Genomic DNA, 25,636 nt, shown 5'->3' with positions numbered 1-25,636 from the left:
CTACTAATTCGTATTTATTTAAAGCTTTTTTAGTGCCCCGCTCGTAAAAAGTTAAACGTTTTCAAAAATTTGATCCGAAATCAATTGGTTAAATCAAAAAGCTGACGCATTTAACCCTTTTCGGTTCCTGGTCTGCGGCCACTTTTACGATCACACCTTGAATGGCCAGTAACTGTCACCTCATCTCCATCACAATGCGAGCTGTGAATGACTTTGGATTAATGGGCCAGCGTGTGTGATTGGGTTAGAATTTCATCCGACCGACGGATGATGCCAATCAATGGGCTCTTTTATTGCCCCTGCCGCATAAACCTGGATTCCATGAGAGTCACTTACTTAGTTGATGGTGGTTAAGTACACTGAAACCAACTATAACAAACTTAACTAACTCTTAGTTTGTTGCCTAAGGAAGTTAGTTTTCTTTTCTTACTCTTGAATACAATAGGGCTTAATCCGATTACAAACATTTTCTCTTTGTGTAGCCTCGCCATGATAAATGGTGGGCGTGTGGAAATCAGAAAGAAATCACCTCTCCTGGGGGATGATGACATGGCAAGTGACATGGCCAAAATCAAATCATTGTCTCAGCGGCGAAGGAAAAATCATCCTTCACTCTCTCTCTCAAATTAACTGGAGGAAAATGGAGAGAAAGGATGCTGCAAAATAATGGAGATTTATCAATCGCATTATCTAGCCATCAATCTTGTCAAAAACTGATAGATGAGCCATTATCTGACAAATTATCTGTCGCGCGAGTGTGTGTGTTCGATGTGTTTGAGATTTACAAATTAGAGTCATTCGGCCCATAAATATTCTGGAACCGATTGATGGGTGGATTTCCTTAAGAAAAGTCAGCAGTCGAGGGGTGGGGTAGGTTTTCTTCGTGTAATAAATAAATTCTACACTTCGGAAAATGGATAAATGGGTAAACAATGCCTTTAAATAATTATTTTAGCAATAAATTACTTATATTTATAGCAACGTATAGCCGACATCTTCTGTGATTGGGAACACTACAGTCTTGGTCTTGTCCCGAATGACATGTATCTCATAGTGAAAGCCCCCCTCGACAATAACTGATGTAGTGACTTGAGTTTTAGGCATCTTCACGTTTTCATTTACGCAGTTGAAGAACCATTTTTCAGCTTGCGGAAGTCTGGTCAGCAAATCGAAGCACTGAGCCAGTTTCGATGACCAAACGGAAACGGAATCGAAGTTTAGGCCTTCCCTTTTGTATAGTTTTACCACTTCATTGAGTGTCCGGAAAGTACTCAAGGTAATAACAGCCGAAGGTTTGTCGCCGAAATAGTACTGAGGGAAGTCCAAGACTATGATAGGGGATCCTTTCATCCTCCGTCCATATCGTTTTTTTATATCAGTTTCCTCGAATTCCTCGATATGTATTGTCGAGCAGTTCATTCGGTCGATAAGTTTTATCGACTTTAGATAGTTTGGATGATTTTGAATGCGCTCATTCATCGGCTTAAAGTTGGCGCGGATTTTCTTGATCACTTCTTCCCTTATGGACTCCTCTACCAAAACAGTTACGATCATTCCACTCCCAATCGGGTGCTCCAAATCGGCTGTTATCAGCTTTATAACTCGGTCAATATCGCCACTGGCGAATAGCACTAGTATCCGCGGAAGCACCCATGACTTATGGGTTCCATCTTCCGGGTATCTGTGCACGTGTCGGGAAAGTAAGAACATGTATAAGTCTGAAAAAGCCCCCTCTTCACGCTTTTCCGGTGATTGAGAAACGTCCGTCATTTTATCTCCCATAACTTGGAATTTGGATATTTATTAAGCAAACTTTTGGTCTTTGCTTCATAAATCAAAAGGCCACTTTCTGATGTTCAAAACAAAGATTGTACTGCCAGTTTCTAAATGGTTATGACTTAATTTTAAATATATTAAAATATGTAAAGAAGTCACTTAACGCCTGAACTATAGCCTTTGGGACTTCCCTTCCCTTGTGCAATAAATAATTTTAAAAACGATATTAAACTTAAAAAGCAGTCGGCTGGCAGGGAGATTTATGAGACGCCTTTTAAAGTGTTTTTCGGGTCCGAAAAGCTGTCCATGAATATTCACGAATATCTAACAAACTAGCCAGCTCTTAATTCACCCCTCCCCCACCTCAGATCCAATTTGTTAATGAAGTTATCAACGGTTGGAGTTAGTTTCCCTTGGTTTCCAATTCATTTGCATATCTCGAGGAGCACCGCTCTCGTTGTTTATGTTTATGGGGCTTTATAATCTGCTTTTATAGTTTGTTTACTTAATTTTCTGTAGCTTTTTGACATTTTGCTCCAAATTAAAAGAAAAAAAAGCACACACACACACACACACAGGCAGAAGACGAGGGTAATATTTGGGTGGGGGTTGGGGGTGGAAAGGGAGGCGCTGACGTATAAATATTCCCATTGCCCATTCCCGAAAAAAAAACAGAAAATAGAAGAGAAAAACGAAACAAAAGCAAAAAGTTTCGGGCGGAAGTGGCTGCGACGCCCAAACACAAACAAAAAATGAAAATGGAAAAAATGCAATGAAAACAAAAATAATAATAGCAGCCAAAAAATGGGAATACGAATATTGCCGTTCCAGTTCTTTTTTAGGACGAGACTTGGAGAGTGAAAAAGTGAAATTAAAATCCAGCAAAATATGCACATGAATTTAGTTTCAATTTCACGAAAGTCTAGTCTAGCGGAGAAAAGTTGTAAGGACTGAATTGCAGAAATATAGGAAATGTTAAGACTATTTGAAGTGTTTTTAATAGCTTATAACATGTTTTATATAAAATATAATTTAAATACTAAAATTAGCTAAGAAATACTACAACATTTTCTGATTTCAATTTGATTTCTAACTAATTTTTATATAGACTTTCAAGAAGTTAACAAATTTTGTTATTTTTGTTGTGATTAATTTTTGCCAGGGGCGTTTTTATTATTTCTTTGGGGCTGACAACTGTCTGGTAGCTGGAAGCTGCTCCGGAAGGAGCGCCCATTCATGGCTCCTAAGTGGCCGAAATGTTTTTGTGCCACGTTATTAATGATCAACAAATTCCCCTGACATTTCGTTTCATTTTGAAGTTGACACGTGCGCGGGGAAAAACCTAAAACCGAAACCGAAACTGAAAAGTTGAAACTGCGCGATCCACCCCCGTTGTCTTTGGGAAAACGCCCTTCTACGCTCCTGAAATATATATATGTATATATTTTTTTTTTCTGTCATGATCCAGTGCTTAGAGTCGCATGGCATTCCCCGTTTCAGAGCCATTCCATCTATTCTCTTGTTGCGTTAGTGAAATGAAATGATTTTGAGTAATTTATTTTATAGTCGCGCTGAAGTATTTATTATTTTGGAAAGCGCCGAACAATGCCATGATTAATTTCGCTGCATGTGGAGCAAGTGGCCAACCGCATCGCCCCCCTATCCCTCTCTAGCCTCCAGCCCCGTGCCTTTGGTGGCTCCCCTAATCCCTCGGAAAATTCCTTGCGGCATCGAAAGTTTCCTCGCTTCTTCTCTCTTTTTTTCTGGCTGCCATTGATTGCCGAACATATTTGGGTTGCTGCTGCTGTTTCTTTTTTCTTGGGGGTTCTGCGTGTTATTTATTCGATTTGATTTCGGTGCCCCCGACTCCCCCTCCTCAAACATATTGCAAAAGCAAATCTCCTCTCAAGCCGAAAGGTACAGTAGGGGGCACAATAATAGCAACACGTTTGGAAAATAATAAATCAAATCTTTAGCTCCGTCTAGCTTTACTTTATTTATTTATCTTTTCATTAGTTTTCATATTTCCTTATTATTCAGATTTTATTCTTTTCTTTATGTTTAATCCTTATAGTTGGTAATCAACCAGCAAAAGCTTAAGCTTAAATATTTTTCCATATTTATATAGTATATTTATTTCGGTTCTTAACTTTCGAACACGCCGGCCACGTTTTTTTGAATGTTCTTCTTTTTTCTTCGTTTTCGCATTCCAGGGATGGAAGATACTCTCGTTACTTTTACAAACCAGGGATAGCACACTTAATACATATCCAGGGCTACACAAATAACAAAATATAAATAACTTAAAACTACGTTGGTCATGTTTATACTAAGAGTAGTTGCTTACATAGTTCTTATTACTACAATAGTCAAATTTTCAAAATATTTACTTTGCCTAATAAATAGCTTATCATAATCTAATCAAATCGCGTGGCATATATTCTCACGACCCTCGTTGTCTGCTGTTTTTCCTAAGTTTTTTTCTTTCTGCCCCCTGGGCTATAATTCAGAATCAATCGTTATGCTTTTGGCAGCTTGCAAATTTTTCTTTATTATATCATATTAATTTTATGAGTCTTGTTTTTCCTAAACCGCTTTGGAGCACACCCCAACCCCCTTTCCCACCCCATTCGCTATCGTTTTCTCGTTGGTTTATTGCATTTAAAAGATATTTTTCATATCAATGAAGCTTCCACATTGGGGCCACACACACACACGCACGCAGGCAAAACCGTCAGAAAAGGAAAACAAAGGAAAAGGAAAAAAAGTTTGCTAAATTTCCTAAAGTCATGCAAACATTTTTTACATATATCGATTTTCCTTTCAGCTGGCTGGGGCTGGGGCTGGGTCGGCCTTGTTATGACAGGCTCAAATTGGGTGCTATCAAAATTATATATTATTTTGCATAATATCTTCTTCTCTGGCTGGGAGTCTCGCTAGGATAGGTAATTTGATGCGGCATGAATTTCATGTCCCACAACGATTAGGTTTTCCCGCCACCCACTATGCCCAGTTTGTGTTTTTGAAGTGGGTGCACTTTCGCTGGGAAGCGGCTTTAAGCAAACTTCTTGGCCAAACTTGGAACGATGTCTCATTTGTTTGGGGAGCAGCACTTAAGCACTCTGATTGTCTGAGCTTTGTCAAAGGTGAAACAGCAGGTGTTTCACGGAAAGTAGAAAAGGAAAAGGGGTCGTCGGGAAAAGCCAGAAAGAACTTACCAGTTATTCAGCTTAATGCAGTCTGAAAGCTCCTCTTTCAGGCAGACACGCAGAAACAGCACTGGAGATGATGATGCACTCGGAAAATATAATAATTCGATGAGTGGAAACTGCATGGAACTCTAAAAGTAAGGAAAAGCTTATAAAGAAAGAAAGTAGCCGAAAAAAGAGCTATAATTTACAAAGGAAAGGCAAATAGATTTGAAAACTTTGAAATAACTTAAAAAAACTGTTTCCAGATCCTTTCCATCTTAAAAGAAAAACATTTTTCGTAGTGCACTGAAAGGTGAAGGAGCTTAAATAATATTTTCATTTTAAGCATTGACTTCTGCCCCGTGGGGTACTACAAAAGGAAATTACCGACAAGGAGAAGGGCCCGAAGGGGGAGAAGTCTGGGAGAGGAATTCCTTGAGGTGTCGAACCATTTATGACCTGCCATAAACACGTGTAAATCCCGTTCATTATGGAAAAGTCACGATTTCTAGTGTCAATATCGTAAATACAGACAACTCCGACTCGGAAAGAACTCCGACGACCTCATGACCATTTCCATTTGGCATTCCTTCCCCTTATTCCCCTTTTTGGGGCAATAAAATCGAAAACCCAATTGAAGCTCCCACATAATCTGAATCCATCCATCCACCTATGGAACTCGCTATCTATCTATCTATCTATCTATCTGTCTGTCCATCTATCCACCCAGCTATGTGTCCGTGTATCTGTATCTTGAGCGCTACACTCGATTACCCCGCTCGACGATCTAATCACTTTGAGTGATGGCTTCGGGGCATTGAGACTCCGTCTGGGTTCCATATATCCGTATCCGCCGTATCTTTGGCTGCCTTGGTATCGCTGTATCTTCGTACCTCCCTTGCCAGACGGACTATCTATCGCCATTGCGTGTTCTGTTTGCATTTTACAAATGTCAACAAAGGCAAATGCACTTTGAGGTTCTATTAGTGGTCAGGTGAGGCCAGGTTGATAAGCGCGGTGGGGCGCTGCATTTGATGGACAGCCAGAGCGAGGGCGATAAGTGGAACCTTCGCCACTGGCGACACTCTAAGGGTTAGTCGGAGTAACACTAAAATAATCAGTTTGACTTCTTAAAGATAGTTATATATTGGAAATGATATAAGGTTTTAAACTCTTTAACATTCTTTACCTTTCTTACAGCTGTTTAAAGTTAATTTAACTTAATTAAAGTTAATTACTCAAACATTTCTGTTGCAGTGTAAGGCCTTAGTGGTGGGTGTTGAAGTCTTTTATATATACGATCCCCCTTCCAAAGTGGGGGCCAAACGTAATCCATCATAAAATTAGTTTGGCTGCCACAAATGCTACGAGCATTAGATTTTTAACCAAGATTATGATAAAGTTAAGCCAAGCGGTGAAAGAGTGCTACATTTGGGATATCGGAATAAAAGGAAATATATATATGTAGGTGGTGGGTTGTATAAATATTAATTTAGGGAATTACCTGTAGGGCTATGCCCTGGGCAGGCAATGCCAACTGAGGCGATGGACAGCCGGTGGAAATGGGTGGATGTGAACGAGTTGGATGGATGATGTGGGTCAGACACGCCATTTGAAGGTTACTCCGACGAAAATCTTAAGGTTGGAATTTTTCGGGGGAAAATTCTTGGGTTTAATAGAAAATATTTGGAATTTAACTAGCAGGGGTGAAATTTGAAAGGCTGTTCTAGCAGAAGCCTTACATCTTATCCAAATGTGGTTAAAAATCACTTTTAAGTTTAATTTTATATAATTTTTACTCAACTTTACAGTGAGGAGCTTACTAATTTTGCATAATTTCGGTACATTTCTATGTTAACTTTAATTGACTTTTAAAAAGTTATTCCTAAAGTTTAGAGACCTTGACCCTCACAAGCCAATGAGCCCAAACTTAACCCCACTTACCGCAACCCCCTTTCCGACATTTATCCAACCTCAATAACTTCAATATTCGGACATATTCCCAAAGCAGCCCCCTTACCCGCCCCTGTTTTCAATTGGAAAATACCCCTGAGAAAGAGAAGGCAATCCATGCATAATAATAATTTGCCAAGGGCCACAGCCCAAAGTCAATCTAATGAAAATCAAATAAAATAACCGAGAGAAGGGAAAGCGAAGGTCTAACGAGTATTTTCCATATTTTACAACTTCCCATGAAGAGGAAAATAACAAAAGGAACTTTATTAGGGAGGAAAACTCACCGAAGAAGAAGCCAATTCAGAACTCAAGCTGCCAAGTCCGGCTAATTTCGGACTTAATTTAGGTGACTCTGTCGCTCGTTCCTCTTGGCCAATTCCCCACTTTGGGCCATAAGCAATCGGCAATCGTATTATTGGCATTATGACCGAGACACACCCCGCCGCCCCTCGCCAGGCAATTTCAACATCCGCCTACGACATTTTGATGGAGGCGCCTAAAACTCGACAAATGCCGCCTGCAGGAAATATTAAAGCTCAAACGACTGAACTTGGTTGGGGGTCATAAATGGACAGTGGATCGCAAATTGTCATTGGTCACGTGCAGGGGGGAGTATAGGGGCATCAATAGGGGGACAAACTCTCCACTTTGTTGCTGTTGTTATTTGAAAATATAGAAATAAAGGGAGCCAAGACAGCAGAAGCAACAACCAAAAAAAGAATCAAAGAAACATTTTACGACAATTGCCGTTGCCGTTGCTGTTGCTGTTGGTGTTGCTGCTGTGCATGTTGCTGCTGTACAAATTGCTGCTGTTGTTGATGGCGTCGTTTGAGTCATTGGCAATTTGTCGTCAGCAATTGTTTGTTGGGTTGTCGTTTCAGGTGTTGTTTGGGTGGGAATCCACTCCACTCCACACACAGTTCCATTTATAGATACTATAACCTTTCCTCCTCCAAAACCTGCACTTCTTTTCCCTTCAAAGGCGAGCTGCGTAAACATATCTAATTTGATTTATTTCCTGCAGCATGGTCTTTTGTGTTTGTTATGCTACTCGTTGGCGCCAACAAGAAAAAAGCTTCAAAGATCTCACACTGGGTTTTCCAAAGGGCTTTCGCCTATAACTTACCCAAATCCCCCGCAGCGTTGGGCCATACAAATGATCTGAGTAATTAGCTCATCGACAGGCAGAGATAGGGATCACTTGAGGCGATTGTCAAAATATTTTCACAGTTGCAGGCAGAAAACAAGAAGAGGCGGATAAATAAATAAATAAATAACCGAAAAACACGATGGATGCGCTGGCTGGGATTTGAATGCATGACTGATTGACTGGGTAATTGCCCGGGCACTTGGCCTGGCCTTTTGTTTGTTTTCACAAAAGTTCTAAATGAGCTTAGCGAATGGGGCTGCATTGATAGCTTTTCGCCGCGGGAGCTGCAGTGGGAGAATGCAGTTCAATGCAGACAATAAATGCATTTTCCCAACATGAAAATTCCGATTTTCCATTTAACACGCTTATTTCGTTTGCTTTTTTATAAGCTTTTAAATTTCCAGGCCAGGATTATTTTTTAAATTGCGAAAAATATATTTGCTTTCCATGTTGAAAGTTGAAATGGATTAAAAGTTTGCCTGCAACACGAACAGAAATCTCAACAAGTTTTAGCAGCGATTTAAAGGGGCTTAGTTTAGATATAGAAAACTCTTTAATCAGTCAGAAAAAATATCTTTACTGCACTTGTAGATACATCCCTTTCGCTCTTTCGAAAAAGATTTCATTCCGCCGAATTGCTACACGACTATAAATTTAATTCTGTGACTTGAACTGTGAACTGATGGGAAATATGGGAAAGGGTTATTCCCTCAACAACATCGTACTTTGAATATTTTATTAGCCCTTTCCAAGAACACCAAAACATGAAGACATTGAATATGACACATAATTCCATATTCCACGAACCTGAATAAAATTTCTGTGGAGCGATCCCCCTTTCCATTACCGAAACTGAGTGCTGAGGCAACCAGAATTAGTTCTGCGGCCTAACGATCTCCATCGGTTCGGAAATGTTTTTCGTTTTTATTTCTCGAGGAAGAAGATCCGAGCAACAACTTGGCCCTATCATGTTGACGCCCACTTAAAGTGGCACAATTATGAGGCGACAACATCGGACGCGGAACGCAGAACATCTTGGGGCGGTCTCTTGCCTCGATGCCTAGCGATCCGCTTAATTATAGAATACATGATGCGGGAAATTTGTTGCATGCACCATTAGCGGCCAAATGTCCGACACTCAGCCAACAGATCCAACTAAATTTGTCAAAATATTGCCAAGCCAATAAAAATAGAAAACAGAGAGAGGGAAATACACTGAAAAGCTCTTCTGTCACACTGGGCGATCGTTCAATCAATATCAGCTGGGGCCTGTGACAATAAATCTTTTCAGAGGTTAGTTTCCGCCGGACTTCAAAGTCGGACAAAGATCAGGGGGGGTGTTATTGCCACAGTTCCGAATGTGTGTGAACATTTGTTGCATGGACTTGCGGACTGCGGACTGCGGATTGCAATTAGCAATTGAACTCTTCTGTAACTCATTTCGGCCCTCGTCTAATCACTTTGATCTGCTGACCCAAATACAAATCCCATTCCCGGAGCCATAACAAATTGCATTTGGCCCCAATGAATTATATCATTCATCCGATTACCAATTGCTTCAATTTTATTTTATTTTCGTGGCGCCTCGCCCTCTTGACTCCTCTCTATGTTACCTACCCCTTCCACGGGCCGAGGCCCCTAATTTATTTGAGTGTGTTCATGCATATCGGGAGAGGATTCCGATTTCGATTTGGCTTTCGATTGCCCAATGGCAAAAGTTACTTATGGCGCTCGGAAATCCGGAAATGCCAATGAAATCAGGCGGGAAAATGGGAAACAATTCTTTCGGATGTTCGGGGTTGGGAAACTCGTTCAGCTTCGATCGAGAAACTTTTATTTATTACTAATCTGATTACCAAAAATCGTATTGTTTTCAATCCTTAAACTAAAATGCAATTCCATATTTCGAACATTGCCCAATATCCACGGCACATATGCCAACAGAATTAACATTTATATTTGCAAACGCCTCTTTTAATCGTTGGAAAATGCCCATTAATCGAGTTGGAATGCATTAAAATAATTGAATTTGAGTTCGAATAAACAGGAAGAGCCATGGCAGGAGGGGAGGGGGGCCAGGGAGGTACATGGCTAATCTAGATAAATATTGATTAATATTTGGAAAGGCATTCAGCAGCAGCGGCGGTGTCGGTGGCTCTGCATTGGGGGCTAACCCAGTAATGTTAGAGGGGGGACAGGGCAGAGGGGGTTCCACATATAGGCACGTACGACACGCCCTTTAATGCCATTGCCGTTGTTTCTGTTGGTGTTGCAATACAAAATATGGAAAATATAATTTGTATATTTACAATGCCTTTTGATAATACCAAATACATACCAATCAACAACGACAACACACTGCCAAGGCAGGCACAAATGAAGTCGAAGTTGTTCGCGGGGGGTCTTTAGCCAACACCCTGAAATGGAGAGGAGGCAACTAGCTGGGCTCGGTTAAGTTTCTTAGAATATTTAACAAATATTTCAGCTTAAAAATGTTTAGCTTGGGAAGAAGATTCACTTTATTTTGATATATTCCTTCGATAATAATGGTTTTAAATGGGTATTTCTGGTAGCCACCACTTAAACATCTTCTAAGAATAAGTAACCTTTGATATATTTTAACTACTAGCTTAGTTAACAAGCTAAACCACATACTTATCATATTATTCAGTGGGTAAACGACATTGTTCGTGTCACGCGACCATCTCCAAAGGGCGACAACTAATTGAAGACCGCTCCGCCCCCCATTTTACCCCCCTCTGGGCGACGGCACGCACAGCGCGGTGCCATCGAATGGAAATGGAAATAGATGTCGCCGTCGACTAAACCGAACCTCACCCAAAACGACGACCCGGACTATTCGGAACTGCGGTGTGGAACGTGGCTGCGGAGGCGCCACTCGCTGCGCCGATGATGTCTCCATGTCGGAATCCGCACAATGGAAATGACCGCTTGGCGCTTGAACCCTTTCAGCGAACTGGGCTTTATCATCAAAGGGAAATCAAGCTGTCAGTCAATTTATAGTTGTGGAGTAAACACAAAGGACAGGGCGCCCGATGTGGCTGGTGGTGATAGGGCCAGGTCAGAGTTCATATATTTCAATTAGCGGAAGCCACAAAAGCGGTTTTATAAACAGCAACTCTGGTAGCCACCAAACTTCCCAATCGAACACATTATAAATCCTACGATTAAGGTTTCTTTCTTACCATTATTAAGTGGAATTTATTTTGATTTTTTTCAGGACCCTTATCTGAGATTTTGACCGCCTTGGGCTCGGAGGTTGCGCTGCCCTGCGATCTGCTGCCGGGAACAGGAATCTCCGACAAGGTGCAGTTGGTCATCTGGTACCGCGAGGGTCATGTCAAGCCTATCTACACGTAAGTTTAAGATTTACATTCCTTATACATAGAATCTCATGGGAGTATGATTTATTTTACTCTTAAATCCCAGAATTATAATATCCCGAAATTAAACCTCTTCCTTCATATTTTATCGACTTTTTAACGCAGTCATCTTCCCTCCAAAATCCTACTAAATCTTCCTTAAGCTTTCTCCATCTCATCACCCAACTTTGCAGGCTCATCCATTTTGGTCCTCCGCCACTTCGCTCTCCTGGGATTGTTTCACAGTAACGCCCCGCTAAAGTGTCAGCTAAATGAATTTCACTTAATGATTTTACCTTACCAGCGGGGGTAGGCCCAGAGTTGAGCTCATATTTTTTTCGGATTTGTATTTGAAATTAGCCAAGGACCCGAAATGAATTCGGTTTCGATACCGTTGGGAACGGCAGCCAATTATAAAGAAACTCCCGGTGTTTAACGGGCTGAAGGAGGGGGAGGCGTGGCACATACAGAAATCCATACAGAGGCATACAAAGTAGGCGCTAGGCTCATTATAAATTCTATTAACGTGAGGCATTTATGTTGAATTTGACGATATAAACATTACTTACACAGAGCAACCTACGTGCGGGGTGGGGGTACGAACGTTTCGAGGGTGGGGTTAAGGTGAAAAAGTCCCACCCACTCTCCACCGTTTATTGGCACTCAAAGAAAATAGCACTTAATTGGGGACTATTCTATCTTTTAATCATTCTTAGAAAATCTTATTTTTCTCTGAAGGATTTTTTATGTTTTATTAAAAGTTTTTTTAATGCAGTTTCTAAGCTTACATTCCTAGTAAGAAATTATCTCTCTTATCACTTATTAATTGAGTAAAAAATAAATAGAAATATGCTTTATTTTTCTCAGTGTCTAACACGGCACGTTAGCAACTTTTAACAAGCTTATGAGGTAGAAGTACGAAAAGGAAAAGCATTTTGGGAGGCAGGGAATGCCAGGAAATGTCGCAAGTAATGGCAGCGGAGAATGTTCAGGCAGATGGGGAATATATATAAACACATATATAGCCATATAGACTGACTGATTGGCAGCAGCAATTCGGCTCAAAGGTCGCTCGTTGGCAACTCACTTTATATATTTTCAAGGAAAACCCAGAAGATGGAAAAATCTAAGAAACTGGGGAGGCAGCGCCAGGCAGGTGAAGTCGAGTGGAGTCTCAAGTAGACAGATGCGCAATAGACCAGAAATTGAATTTTATTTCATTTTCCATTAAATTCGTTCGTCTGTTCTCGGTGCACACGGGAATCGATGATGTCAAGTCAAAGTGTCAAAGTTCGCTGCCATAGAATGTGCACTCCTGCGGTCTCCCACTACAGTGTGCTCTCGATTGCAATTACCAATTTCATGGCGAGTGCATGGAAAGAGAGGGGGCAGCAATTTTTACGACCGCATAAAGTTGAGGTTTATGCAGATATCTCTTCTGCATTCTCCGCCCCTCGCCCGCATTTTCTTTATTGTTTTCCATCAATTTTAATTTGGTTTTCCCACACTTCATAAATTTTCCGTGTTTTGTGTTTCGCTGCTGCTTAATATGTTCTTTTTCGTTCTCTTCTGGCTTGCTGGAAAACTCAATATGGCCAAAAGGCTGCCGAAGGTCGAGAGATTAATTGCATGAGAAATTTGTTTTCCAATTGCCATGGATTATCCATGGATAACCTCTTGCCTCCCCGTCACTCCAGCCCAGCTCTCCACTCACTTCTCTACATAATTTAATTATGTTTAAAATCCATTAACAAATATCCCATCCATCTTGTGCCACTTACTCCTGGCCTTCTGGGTTGGGTTTTCCACTCTTCGAGTGCATTTCCCAAATGCGTGTTTCTGGAGCTTTCTTAAATGATAAATCATCCAAAGTGTAAAATGGGGCCTCTGATCTATTCGAAATGTGGGATGATCCGGGGGGAAAGTCGATAAATGCGGTTAAGTGAGGGCTAACTTGGTTTTTCATAATTATATTTATTCGATTAATCTTAAGCAATAATCACGAAAACGTACAAAGTTTATACCCGATTTTATTTTTAGCAGCAAAATCTAAACAAAAAATCACTAACTCGCATCCCAAAACCCATAAAGTAGAATCCTTAATCTTATTTTAGCCGAGTTTTCGCTTTGGAAATTGATAGTTCTTTTATAAGCCAGCACAGAATTTTCCCAATAACTCACAGCAGGAAAATAAGAACGTGAAATGCCTCCTCCATGCGCCTTTATGGCCCAACTTTAAGATACTTTGTGGGCTCTTTAAAGCTACTTAAAAAGTGCCACAAAAAATGTGAAAGAAATGTCCACAAAGCATTTAATTCATTGGGAAAACAAAGTGATATGAAAATTCAGGGAAATGCGGAAAATACAGAAAATTCAAAAAATAAAAGAGTAATCCGCTTAAGCCAAAAGGGAAACACAACAAGCACTAAATTGATCAATTAATTAATTGAAGTGAACTATAAAATGAAAATGGAAAAACACGATTTTGTGGGCTGGCCGATTGACGACGGGGCGTGTCACATCGAGGGCGGCAGTTGCAAGGCATTAACATAAATAGCAAAAATGTGTTTCTGGTTAATCTTTTTTGTTTTTTAATTTGCAGGAAAAGGTCAAACGAAATGCTGGAAAAAGAACGAAATTAAAATTCAAATTAAAAAGACTGAAACCAATTTAAATGTGACCATTTAAAAATGCTAAAAAATGCAGAGATAAAAAGCGAAAGCGAGGGGGAAATCAAAAGTTCTGTAAATGCATTTTACGACGTCTGTTTCGGTTGGGAGTGAGGCTTTTGGGCCGTGCTGACATTTAATGCGGCACTTTGTCAAAATGCATTGGCCAAAGCCATAAAACAAAAACGTTTGCCAATAACAATAAAAACAAAGTTCTTTCCCTCCATTCATGCACTTCGCCCCTCCCCCGATATCGTCTATATATATATCTAAAGTATAGCTGGACTATAGCTGAAAATAGTTCGACCCAAGGGAAAGCTAATTAAGTATTCCGCTTTTAGTGGATTCCCGGGATTTGACACACATTTCCCCGGCCGATGTTGTCTCAATTGTTTGGACAATAAAATCAATGAACCAGGTTAACACAATTTCCCTTATCAGTAGCAGGGTAATTGAAGGTGTTTTCGGGTATTGGTGGAACGTGTCAAAAGGGTTTTCCATGGCCAACTACATTTTATGGGCCATTAATGTCGGGGTGCTGGCTAAAAGGTTATATTTATGACAAGGCTTTGTGCTGCTATTTTAATGGGTGAAAATAAGTTCTGCTCTCCATCTAAGTAACTCTTTTTCATGGCTATATACTTACTGTAATCTAAATTTCCCTTAACTTAACCAACCCTTTTCTTCCCTTTTCAGCTTCGATGCCAGAGGTCGACCTGTTAACCAGGGCATTCCCTGGGCAGATGAGAGTGTCCTGAATAAGAAGGCTCACTTCCACCACGACACCAGCCCACCTGCCTTGCGGATCAAGAACATCCAGACCTCAGATGCTGGACTCTACAAGTGCCGTGTGGACTTCCACAAGTCACCGACCCGTAATTGGCGCATCAATGTGACAGTGCTAGGTGGGTTTCACTGTGCTTCATATTCCTCTAATATTTATCTAATATATCTAATCTACTTTATAGTACCACCCACCAAACTCGTGATTATGGACCACCATGGTGCCGAGATACGCGACCAAACAGCAGGACCTTACCTAGAGGGCGACAGCATCGACTTGACCTGCCTTTCCAGCGGCGGAGTTCCGCCTCCGCGGGTCTCCTGGTGGCGGGAACACGCCCTGATCGACGACTCCTTCCAGGTGCTACCCGATGGCTCCGTTCGGAATGTCCTGCGCATCAAGAACATCCAGCGGAAGGATCTGCTAACGGTAAGTCATCCACCTCAATGGATGGCCATTCGGAGTGTTTGCTCCAAATATCGTAAGCCTTATTTACGACTTTCGGACAAAGCGACTTCTAATACAATGGCTCATTCTTTGGACCAGTGATGGCAGTCGAATGTAGCTAAAAGTAGCTGAAGATAGCTATTAATTGGAATGTCACTAACAGTAGCTAAAAGTAGCTGAAGATAGCTATTAATTGGGATGTCACTAACAGTAGCTAAAAGTAGCTGAAAATAGCTATTAATTATTCTTAAAACGTTATTTTTATTAACGAAATCAATACCTTATCCTTGAAGAAACTTTCCTTTCTATTTACTTATTCCGAAAAATGCTTAAAGCTGCCAAACCGATTAGCTTCTAAACTTTGTCTATAAACTAGCCAGATTCCCTACTCTGACTCTCACCCCTTGGCAGCATCAGTTGGCCATTTATTTTCGGCTGGTCACAATGGACGACTTGGTCCGTGGGCCTCCGTTAATGACAGCGCTCCGTGTGGCAAGCGGCTGCCATACAATGGCTAATAGAAATCAAATGCAACCGACTGCATTGGGAATTGTTCCCTGGGTGGTTTCTGCGGCTTACCTCCTCTCTTTTCCCTTCGGAGAACACCATTTCCCCCGAGAGAATCCGACTCGTTGAGGCTGCTGCTGCGTTCTGTTGATTCTAAGCCGGACTTTTCTTTGGTCCGTGTAATGAACATTATTGTTAGACAGCGCTAATCCCGCCATTCACATCTCGGTTTCCGTTCAACCAGCTTTTCCAACCGAACGGCAAATTGTGAGGCGGTCAGGGCTTTTGTATCATGGATGAATGGCTGGAGTGGAATCACTTGAGTGTTGTTCATGTAATACCAAAAGTTATTAGCTTAAACTAAAGAGATGAATCAAGGCGGCGGATTGTGGGGATTTATGGAGTCAAATTGCGGGGAAATATTATTGAATGTTTCATGGAAAAAGGGAAACTTAAATTCTGTTGATTTTTAAACTGTTCGGCAAACAGATTTCCAAGGCAAATAATATTTATTTGTGTGGATTATTCACCCATTATCACATCTGCAAAATATAAACTTATTAAGGCAGAACAATTAAACATGATAAAATATTTAATAAACAGATTAACAGAGGCTTCCAGCCAGAATTTCTCGTATCAAAAAGCAGTCCATATTGGCCATTAAAAGTAGAACAACAAACAGGAGAGTCTAGTTTACCGACAAATGAAATAAATCCATCTTAACAGTTGTTAAAGCTGAATAAGCTTTGCAGCAGTTAAACTAACTCGGATTAAATATCGGAAAAACAAATTCAAGTTGATATGCCAATCGATTTTCCATTCAGTGGATCAAAAACCGTTCGATAATAATAATAAACACCTCGAGGTATCAATGACCCACTGTTTGACACTTCCCAGTTTCCAGTCTGAGTTCCAAGACCCCCTACCTGACCCAAGTATCTCTCCGCATAACGTTAGATATTCTTGTGTAACCGAATAGAAATTTATGACCTAATTTTCCAATCGAAACGAGACTTGCGGTGCGGCGAACCCAAAAGTTATGCAAATATTTTTATTGCCAGACATCGTTACAGTTTTCGTTTGGCCCAATAAAATGTCCAAAATGTATATGGCCTGGTCTGGTCGGGACCCAAGGAGTATCGCATTACCAGCCAGCCATTGGGGAATTTATGATATTGATACTTGCATTCGCCAACCTTTTGAACTCTTTGTGTGGCTGTCCTCAGTCTCTGTCTCTGTCTCCGTCTCCGACTCCGACTGAAAGCATAATTGATTAGTCTTTCTTGATATTGCTTCGTGTTCGATACACATTTCCCGCAATTAAAATTAAATGTTCGGAAGGTTGATTTATCATCGATACCCTGTCCTGGGCCAAAGCTCGTTGTTATTATTAGTAGTGAAAGGCAATTATTGTAATGAGCATAAATCATCGGGTTTCATTATTGTTCCTTCTGTTTTTCCACCTCACTTCCAGATGTACACCTGCCAGGCAACCAACGGCCATGTGGTCCCAGCGCTGACCAAGAAAGTTATCCTCGACATGAATCGTAAGTAGCTCTTTAAATACGCTTTTAATCAAAATTCACACACAAATATTATATTACAAACATTTTCGGGGCTAACCAGCACGCAGTTCAAGGTCGGCTCTTAGCTGGTTTATTGTTTTTGTTTTAGCTGCGGTTGTGGGCGTGACATTTTCATGGAAATTAATGTAATTAAAGTTTTGCCATTCTGCCGCAAGGACGCACGTCGACCACTCGCATATTCATCCACATCCATGCATTTATGGTTATGCGGGTTACGGGTGGCTTCCAGGTGGTTCAGCTCGCTATGCTAATCGCATTGTGGGTCCCTCGAGTGGGGCAGGGACACAGGACAGCCCCAGTGATGGGCATAATAAAATGTGTCATAAATAATGAACATTTCCATAAAGGTTGGTTATAGATGAGCAGGAAATTAAGCGGGATCCTTGGAAGCGCAAATTGCGCGATGTCCTTGTGCGGTAATAACTGAATTTCACAATGTTAATCAGCAGGGCTTCATAGGAAAACTGTGAATAAAACAGGCATTCTGTATCTATAATTAGCCTAACGGTTTCTACTATTTTGTTAAAGATACAAGAACTTTAATGCAAATTTATGCATTTCGGCCTAGTTAGTTATTTTATTAAAAGAGCGGATAAAATCAGTGATTAATGGGATTAGGAGTCAAGTTGGGAGTAAATTATTTATTAACAAATTACACAAATAGAAAACAATTAAAGCTGATGGAAATCTCCCTGAATTATTGCGATTTTTCTTGACAGTTCCGCCGCTTAGTCTGCTGTTGCAAGGCCTAAACCACGCCGTAATAGCTGGAACTCGCACTCACGTGACTTGCACGGCCATTGGAGCTCGTCCTCCGCCGGAAATTGTGTGGTCCAAGGCGGGTCAGATTGTCCGGGGAGCCACATCATCGGTGAGTGCTATCTAACCAGGGGGTATAGTCAGGAATATAACGTATTTTCCCACAGACCTCCTCCGATGGAAACACTACCATCTCTGAACTAATGCTGATACCCGTTCCCGAGGACAATGAAAGGCAGGTGGTCTGCTCTGTTTCCCTGAATCCAGGGATTACTTCCCAGCAACTGCATGAGGGTCATACGACGATAATGACCACTCTGGGAAATGGACATACCGGGCTGTATCTCAAAGATTCCAGAGTGCTTAATGTGACACGTAAGTTGCCCTTAAGGGAAGGAAGGTTTTCCCTGAAACTTAAATGCATCTTTTTATGCAGATGCACCTATTGTCAACCTGAACCTGGGAGCCCCTCTCGACCCGGATAATCTACTCAAGGGTACCGATGTCTATTTGGAGTGCGATGTGAAGGCCAATCCAGCAATAACACGGGTGGAGTGGTACCACAGTGTGAGTATATTTAAGATTATAAATATCTTTATTTAACAGCTAGAACTAGCAAAACTCAAAATCCCATAACAAACACAAATTGAATAATATTTGTTATCCTTTCTGCCCTTTGCAGGACAAACAACTCCACTCCTCGCGCGGCATCATCATCTCGAACCAGACCCTCGTCCTCCAGGGCATTTCGAAGTCCTCGCACGGGCAGTACTTCTGCAGGGCCACCAATCTCCAGGGCAGTGTGTCCAGCAACGAGGTCTACTTGGACGTGAAGTGTAAGTGCCCCACAACCCACTCACTTAACTTAAGCACTTCAACTTAGCACAGTAAAAAATAAGTTAAAACAACTTAAATAGTTTACATTTTTAATATTTTATGGTTATGGTTATAATTTCTCAATTACAAGAGAACTTTTTAATTTCGAATATCATTGATAAGAAGACCTCAGACTTAACCTTAATTTGCTATAATTTTTGCCTGTGCATTTCACACCCCTTCAGATCCGCCAGTTTGCAAGTCCGAGTCGACGATTATACGTGCCGCGCTCAAGCAGACAATCAACATCACCTGCGAGGTGGACGCCAATCCACTCGATAATCTAAATTACAAGTGGCACTTCAACAACTCGCTGGAGAGCCTCATCGAGCTGCCCCAACTGGGGGTGGTGGCTCCGGTGATGCTGGCCTCCGGTACGGATCTGAACGGATATTATCAGCGGAGCAAGCGGAAGCACTCGCACGGAGTGCAGCAACGCCTTCTACACGGCAGGCACGGCCGAATGGCGGCCGTGAGATTCGAGGATGACGACGAGGATGGCTATGGGGAGTTCGAGGAGTATGGCGAGGATGTTGGCCAGCCCTTCACCCAGATGGTCTACTCCAACATGGTGCACAAGAACCACGTGGAGAACAGCAAACAGCAGCAGCGGAAGCAGCTGTCCCCTCAGCAGCAGCTGCAGATGCCATCCGGCGGATCGTCCGGAGACAGCCACCATGGCTCTTCCTCCTCCTTATCCTCATCCAGTGGAGTCCTTCAGTTGGCGGAACGCAAGCGACTAGTTGCCCTGCACAAGCAGCATCATCGCGGAGGCGTGGTCACGCCCCCGACCACCACCTCGGCGCCCCCGCTGAACAACGTGTACAGCTACCACGTGGAGAGCTACGAGAGCTTCGGCGCCATTTCCTGCGTGGCCAGCAGTCAGATGGGCCACAGTCCGCCCTGTTGGTATCACATCCAGCCGGCAGGTGAGTGTGTGTCGGACTCTGTCCAAGCGGAGACGGTAGATAAAGAAGGCCGGAGAGCAGTCAGGAAATCAGTTGATACAACGGGGTAGCTAGGGATACCCTTTCTGAGGGTATCTTACTTGAGGAGATAGGTTTGCTTATAACTTAAAATTAATCAGTTTGAAATTCAAAACTAAATCTCTTAAAATAATAAGAAACAAGCTTTCTAAAATAAGGGAAAACTAAAAAATTTGCCTAAATTAAACCATTAGTTAGGAGGGATTAAATCGAGATAAAAGTCTTAGCTACTCCTCCCAAAAGGGTATGGAAAAAAATTTAATTAATTTCAGATCGAGGTGGGCGGCAACAGCAAACGGCAAACATGTTGACTCGATTCGGCTGCCGGTTGCTGGTTGCTGGTTGCAGGTTGCTGGCTGGTCAGTAGATAATTGTGGCACGCAGCACGTACGGATACCGGCGAGTGAATCTCTGCACGTTATTTACATTTTGCCGGACGCTGGGCGAAGTTGTCTGGCAGGCGGCAATTTAACGCGTTGCTCCCCGCCTGTCTGTTGGTTGTCAAGGGGTTAAGCGAGGGGCATTGGAGGGGGATTCTGGACAGATCCTGGCAACAGCAACAGCAGCATCCACTTGTTCGTCCGTCCGGCAATCGCCAGCTTTTGTCCGTGACAGCAATAAAAGCCATGTTTACCAACGCCATCTGCATGTTTGCTTCACCGATGCTGCCGCTGCCACTGTTGCAACGGCAACTGCTGCAATCTGTGAGCGGCCCGATAATCTGATAATCAAATGCAATAAATTGCCAGGGTACATCATTTATTTATAAAACCTCCGCTGGCCATGGCCCAAAAACACGCACCAATTCTGGTGCGTAGCCGCAGGATAACAACACACCCGAAAGGCCATTCAGCGAGAGTGTTCTGGCTAGGGGGTATCTATAGCCAATGGAAGCCATCAAAGGGCCTTTAGGGGTGGCAAGTTAAACCATGTTGTGGTGTGAAAAATAAGGTTAAATGTTAAAATGAAAAACTTTAAACTGATTTTTCAATTTATTTCACGTTTTAGACCTTCCCGAACCGGTGAAGAACTGCACGGCCTTCAATGCCACGGCCAACTCGCTGCAAATCCAGTGCATTCCCGGCTTTGATGGCGGCATCCCACAGCACTTTCACGCCCAGATCTACGACGAACTGAACCGCCAGATACTGTATAATGCCTCGTACAAGTACCCGGAGTTCACGGTGAAACGTCTGCCCAGCGACTCCGTGTTCGTCATCCGGATAACGGCGGTGAATGCCCAGGGGCCCAGCAAGGCGGCATATCGTCTGCGAGGACGCACGCTTTCGGCGCCTTTACTGCGGACAGGTGAGTTTTCGGCACTCGGAGATGTACTTTTAGCCGGTTTTGGGGGAAAAGTAGCTAATTAATTTGATGAAGATACATCAAAAAGCCAATATTTGAAAATTAGTTTGAGTTTTTATTACAAGAAGGACTTACATTGAGACTTTTTAAACTTTTAAGATTAAAACTTAATTTTTGAGATTTTAAGTTGTCTTTTCAGTTAATTATAATTGTCTTCTTCTAATTTTAATATCTTACCATTATTGCTGTAACAAGCTTAACTTCTTTTTAAAACTATTTTAAAGGCCATAATGTCAATTTTTCATCTACACAGCTTAGAATGAACACATTTCCCATTTAATCTAAATGGACACCAAAAATATTTTGAAAGCATAAATATTATTCAATCTAAATTCCTATAAAAGAACAAATTTATTTTATTAACCACTTTGGCTATTTTAATTGGGCTCATTGCAATTGTTTTGCCTCTCAAACGAGGTCAACTCTCTCGCAAATGGGTTCATTGTTCGGCTTTTGTCATTCAATTTTTCACAATTTTCCCCGCATTTTCGCCATTTTCTACAGCCTCATCGACGGCGGTGCTGGTACAATTGACACCCCTGCTGGGTGCCCTGGTCGGCGTGATTGCCACACTTATTCTGGTGGCCATTTGCGTGGTGATCGTTATCAAATTCCGTAGCAAGCGGGGCGGCCGGAGGCATGGCAACGGGGCCGATGCCACCACCACGGAAGCCGACAAGGGCAGTGCCGAGCCACTGTCCCGCAACATGGGCAGCCACTCTAGCCTGGAGGACAAAAATCCGGATGTGGTACCCCAGGAGGCCAACAGCGAGGACGAATTCCACCAGGAGGAGAAGGCCTTCGACCGATTGAATATGGAATCGCAGAGGATTTTGTACACCCCGCCGACGCGGCTTAACACTGCCTCGCCGCCGCCACCCTCGCTGTCACCCACTTTTGGCAAACAGGTGAATATATTTGTTTGGTCGCGGCAACGATTTCTGATTCCACAGATTCCATTTTGTGCATGGCTTATACAGCACGTGGGAGAGAAATGTTGCCTACTTTACGGCTGTCGATATTGAAAGTGACGCCAATAACCTGTAATTATTAGTGAGCTTTTAGGGGCTTGGTTTAAAATGTGACTAGTGGGTTGATTTTTAGAAGGAATTTGATTGATTTTTGATTAGGTTATGGCTTTAGTATGTTTAGTAAGACTTATCTGCTTATAAAACCTTATATTCTCATATACCTTCTTAAGAAAGAGTACTGCCAAACTTCGATTTCATCCTCTCCCGTACATTTTTGCCGGCAATTAGCCAAAAACCGTAAATAAATTACACAAATTAGTTTCGTTGTTTTCCGCACCAACAACAAGTTGCTGGCATGCCGAAACTTTTCCTTAGTGTCCACGTCCTTTGCCGTTTTGCTTAAATTTTTATCATTGTTTGGTTTTTCCTTATTTTCCCCATTTTCCTGTTTGAGGTTTGAGGTGGGAAAAGCCAGCAGCATCAAATTTTGATGAGCAAAATGCCAGTCGTTGCCAGCAAAAGTTCAAAAATGTTTAGCTTTTTGTTTAGCTTGGCTTTTTGTAAATTTCTGTTGGTCTGTCCCGTCCTGTCCCTTCGAGTTGAGAGTTCCTAACAAGCTCATTAGAAGTTCTTGGTGTTTGTGTGGGTCAGTTTGGGAACTTTTCGATTAGAAATTGTTTTTGTCAGCGTTCGTCATAAATGTGGCATCGGATAGGTTGGGGCAAGTACTCGTCAAACTTTCAGTTCAAATATTACGGAGCACAAAGGGGAACTAATTAAAAACTAAGCAAAAATCAAATTCGTTTTCTATTTCAAATGGAAAAAGTAATTAATTTTTGGTTCGACTTTTAGCAAGGTAGAATTTGAAAAAACTTTGGCAATATAAATGCTAAATGGAACTGGGAATAATAAGGCTTTAGAGGTTGTTATTATATTTTTAAATTAAGCGTAAAAGATTGCTAAGAAAACTCTTTGGTTTGACTAAGTGTATAACCTTTTTAACCTCTTAAGAAATATTTAATTAATTGCTTTTTTATCTTTCTCCCCCTCTTCCGCAGTACGGTGAACTCTCGCTAACCACGAATCCTGCCTTCAGCCTGTACAACACGCCCCAGCGTGCTCCTGCCGTACAGCGGCCCGTTTACACCGCACCACCGCCCCTTTTGTCTACGAGGACGCCCCCGAACATCTACACCCGCATACCGGGTCGAGGGGGTGGTGGCGGCGGTGCAACGGTCACGGCGGCAGGACCCGGCGGCTATCACCTGCCGGCGTACGAGACACGGACCTCGCCCACCTCCCCGTACGGATCCACCACCACCTGCACGATGCCACTGCTGGGCGGCCAGTCCAATGGATCGCTGCAGACCAACGGCAGTGGGTTGGGTGGCGTGGGAATGGTAGGTGGTGGTGGTGGTGGGGCATGCAACACACTGCCCCATCCGGGCAGCCTGCATGTGGGTGGCATATCGGCGGCCTTGACCAGTTCGGTGACCAGCGGAAATATCACCATTGGAGCGGCACAGTCGCTGCTGACATCGCCGCGCTCCCAAACGGCCACGTATAGCACCACGCTGGGTGGTGGCCTGGCCGGTGTGCAGTCACCGCTCCTGATGAGCGGCGGCGGGAACTACGAGACGGTGAGCTCCTGAGAGTTAGCCAAAGAGGACATCAAGTGCCAGATCGTGTGTATTGGCGGGAGCAGTACGTGCACCACCACCACCCTGGGCGCCGAGCGCACCACCATCGTCTAAAGGACGACGACTAGGAGGCACTGATGAGCAGTCGAAGAGGTAACTGAATCCCAAAATCTGTATTATAGTAGTTAAGCTGCAATGAAAACTCGACAAGACTTCCATGGAAAGGGCAGCAGGAGCAGATGGAAAATAATCTAAAGTAAATCATATGATTATATATATATATAGATATAGATATAGCCTATGTGTACTGGATTTAGCATTGTTTTCGAACCCGACTAAACTGTAACTGTAAACCACAAAGGAAAAGCATTTATTTAGTTTACTACTTACTTACTGTACAACTCAGATCTGTCTTTGTGCGCAAAAACAAAATGGAAAACAAGGAAAAACTAAAACAAAACAAGATTAATAATGGAAATCTTCAGTGAACATAATGAGCTATGCTTGTGAAATAAACGAGAAACTAGTTTAAACTTCAAACTAAGAGATTAACCGGAGGAGCGCTGGTTAACTAGTTAAGCTATAGATGTGTATATATGTAACCTAATTTAGGATCAGGTCAGCTAATACTTAAACTAGTTTAACGATTTAGCCACTTAATGTAGCCTAAACTAAATTGAACTTAGTTAGTCACATTGCGAATCTACGAAAAGACTATCCCCCTGATCATATATATGATAAAATTACAGAATTTAATGGCATATCTCTATATCGACATAATACTTATATAGCACAGAACAAGAACAACACAGCAGCAGCAGCAGCAACAACAACAACCGACAAAGGAATCTGAAATAGGCGCAAACTATATATATTAAAGGCGATACGATACGATACGATACGATAATGAAATGGATTATCCTTGTATATGTGCATCGAATCATATTTTGTTAAATGTGAAATGAATTTTATAAGCATCTGTTGTCGAGAACTTTATCAAATCTATATAGTACGTATATATAAAAGATCTGTATGTATCCATGATTAAGCAGCGCGCAAAAAAGAAAAACAAAAGAAAAGTTCAATGTGTCTCCGCCACCACCTGCCCAAAGAAAAGCCCAATTTCCAATTCAATGTAGTTGCTCTAAGGCCGAACTTAAAGTTTTCCATTTTCTATTTCCCATTTAATGATTCTTTCTCCGATCACGATCACACCCCCACCCACCATTAGTCTACAAAGAGAAAAACCAACATGAAAAGTGCTTCTTCAATGACAAAATCAAATTGAATTGTGACTCGAATTATAAATTGGATAAGCGAAAAACTTAAGAATGAAATTTAATTTTGGTTTAAACTTAGCCACTAAGAACTTTCGACTCTACAAACATAAACTTAGGCATATGAGTATTTTTTTAATTAACCCTTGATTTCTAAGCGAATTGAATATTTATTTCTCGTGCAAACATCGTTACTTTTCATTTGGTTTCCCTTCAATGTAAAGCAAATGAAAACTTAATATTGCAAACGAGCAGAAACAAGTGAAAATAAGTGAACAAAAACAAATAAAGAGGAAAATGTGTATAAAAATGA

The 25,636-nt window shown here is 41.9% G+C and overlaps 2 protein-coding genes across 2 annotated transcripts in view; one reads left to right on the top strand and one right to left on the bottom strand.

Annotated features, from left to right (window-relative positions):
- LOC108112983 overlaps positions 1-25,636 on the top strand; it is a 45,093-nt gene extending 19,457 nt beyond the window's left edge. Inside the window, 12 exon segments of the mRNA XM_017223391.2 lie at positions 11,315-11,450; positions 14,822-15,030; positions 15,094-15,338; positions 17,338-17,410; positions 18,169-18,320; positions 18,376-18,583; positions 18,645-18,775; positions 18,891-19,044; positions 19,270-20,013; positions 21,079-21,378; positions 21,940-22,343; positions 23,465-25,636. Coding sequence (XP_017078880.2) covers positions 11,315-11,450; positions 14,822-15,030; positions 15,094-15,338; positions 17,338-17,410; positions 18,169-18,320; positions 18,376-18,583; positions 18,645-18,775; positions 18,891-19,044; positions 19,270-20,013; positions 21,079-21,378; positions 21,940-22,343; positions 23,465-24,160 — 3,452 coding nt within the window. The 3' untranslated portion in view covers positions 24,161-25,636.
- Positions 919-1,822, bottom strand: LOC108112986. The gene has a single exon (XM_017223392.2). The coding sequence runs from the start codon at positions 1,780-1,782 to the stop codon at positions 973-975; it is 810 nt and encodes a 269-aa protein (XP_017078881.2). The 5' UTR covers positions 1,783-1,822; the 3' UTR covers positions 919-972.

This window comes from Drosophila eugracilis, unplaced genomic scaffold (genome assembly GCF_018153835.1).
Source record: "Drosophila eugracilis isolate 14026-0451.02 unplaced genomic scaffold, ASM1815383v1 contig_90, whole genome shotgun sequence".
In the NCBI taxonomy this organism is placed as follows: Eukaryota; Metazoa; Arthropoda; class Insecta; order Diptera; family Drosophilidae; genus Drosophila; species Drosophila eugracilis.
The sequence above is the reverse complement of the archived record's forward strand: the minus strand, read 5'-3'. Positions and strand labels throughout refer to the sequence as shown.

Coding starts and splice junctions, on each gene's coding strand:
- LOC108112986 (XM_017223392.2), bottom strand. CDS start 1,782: ATGGGAGATAAAATGACGGACGTTTCTCAATCACCGGAAAAGCGTGAA.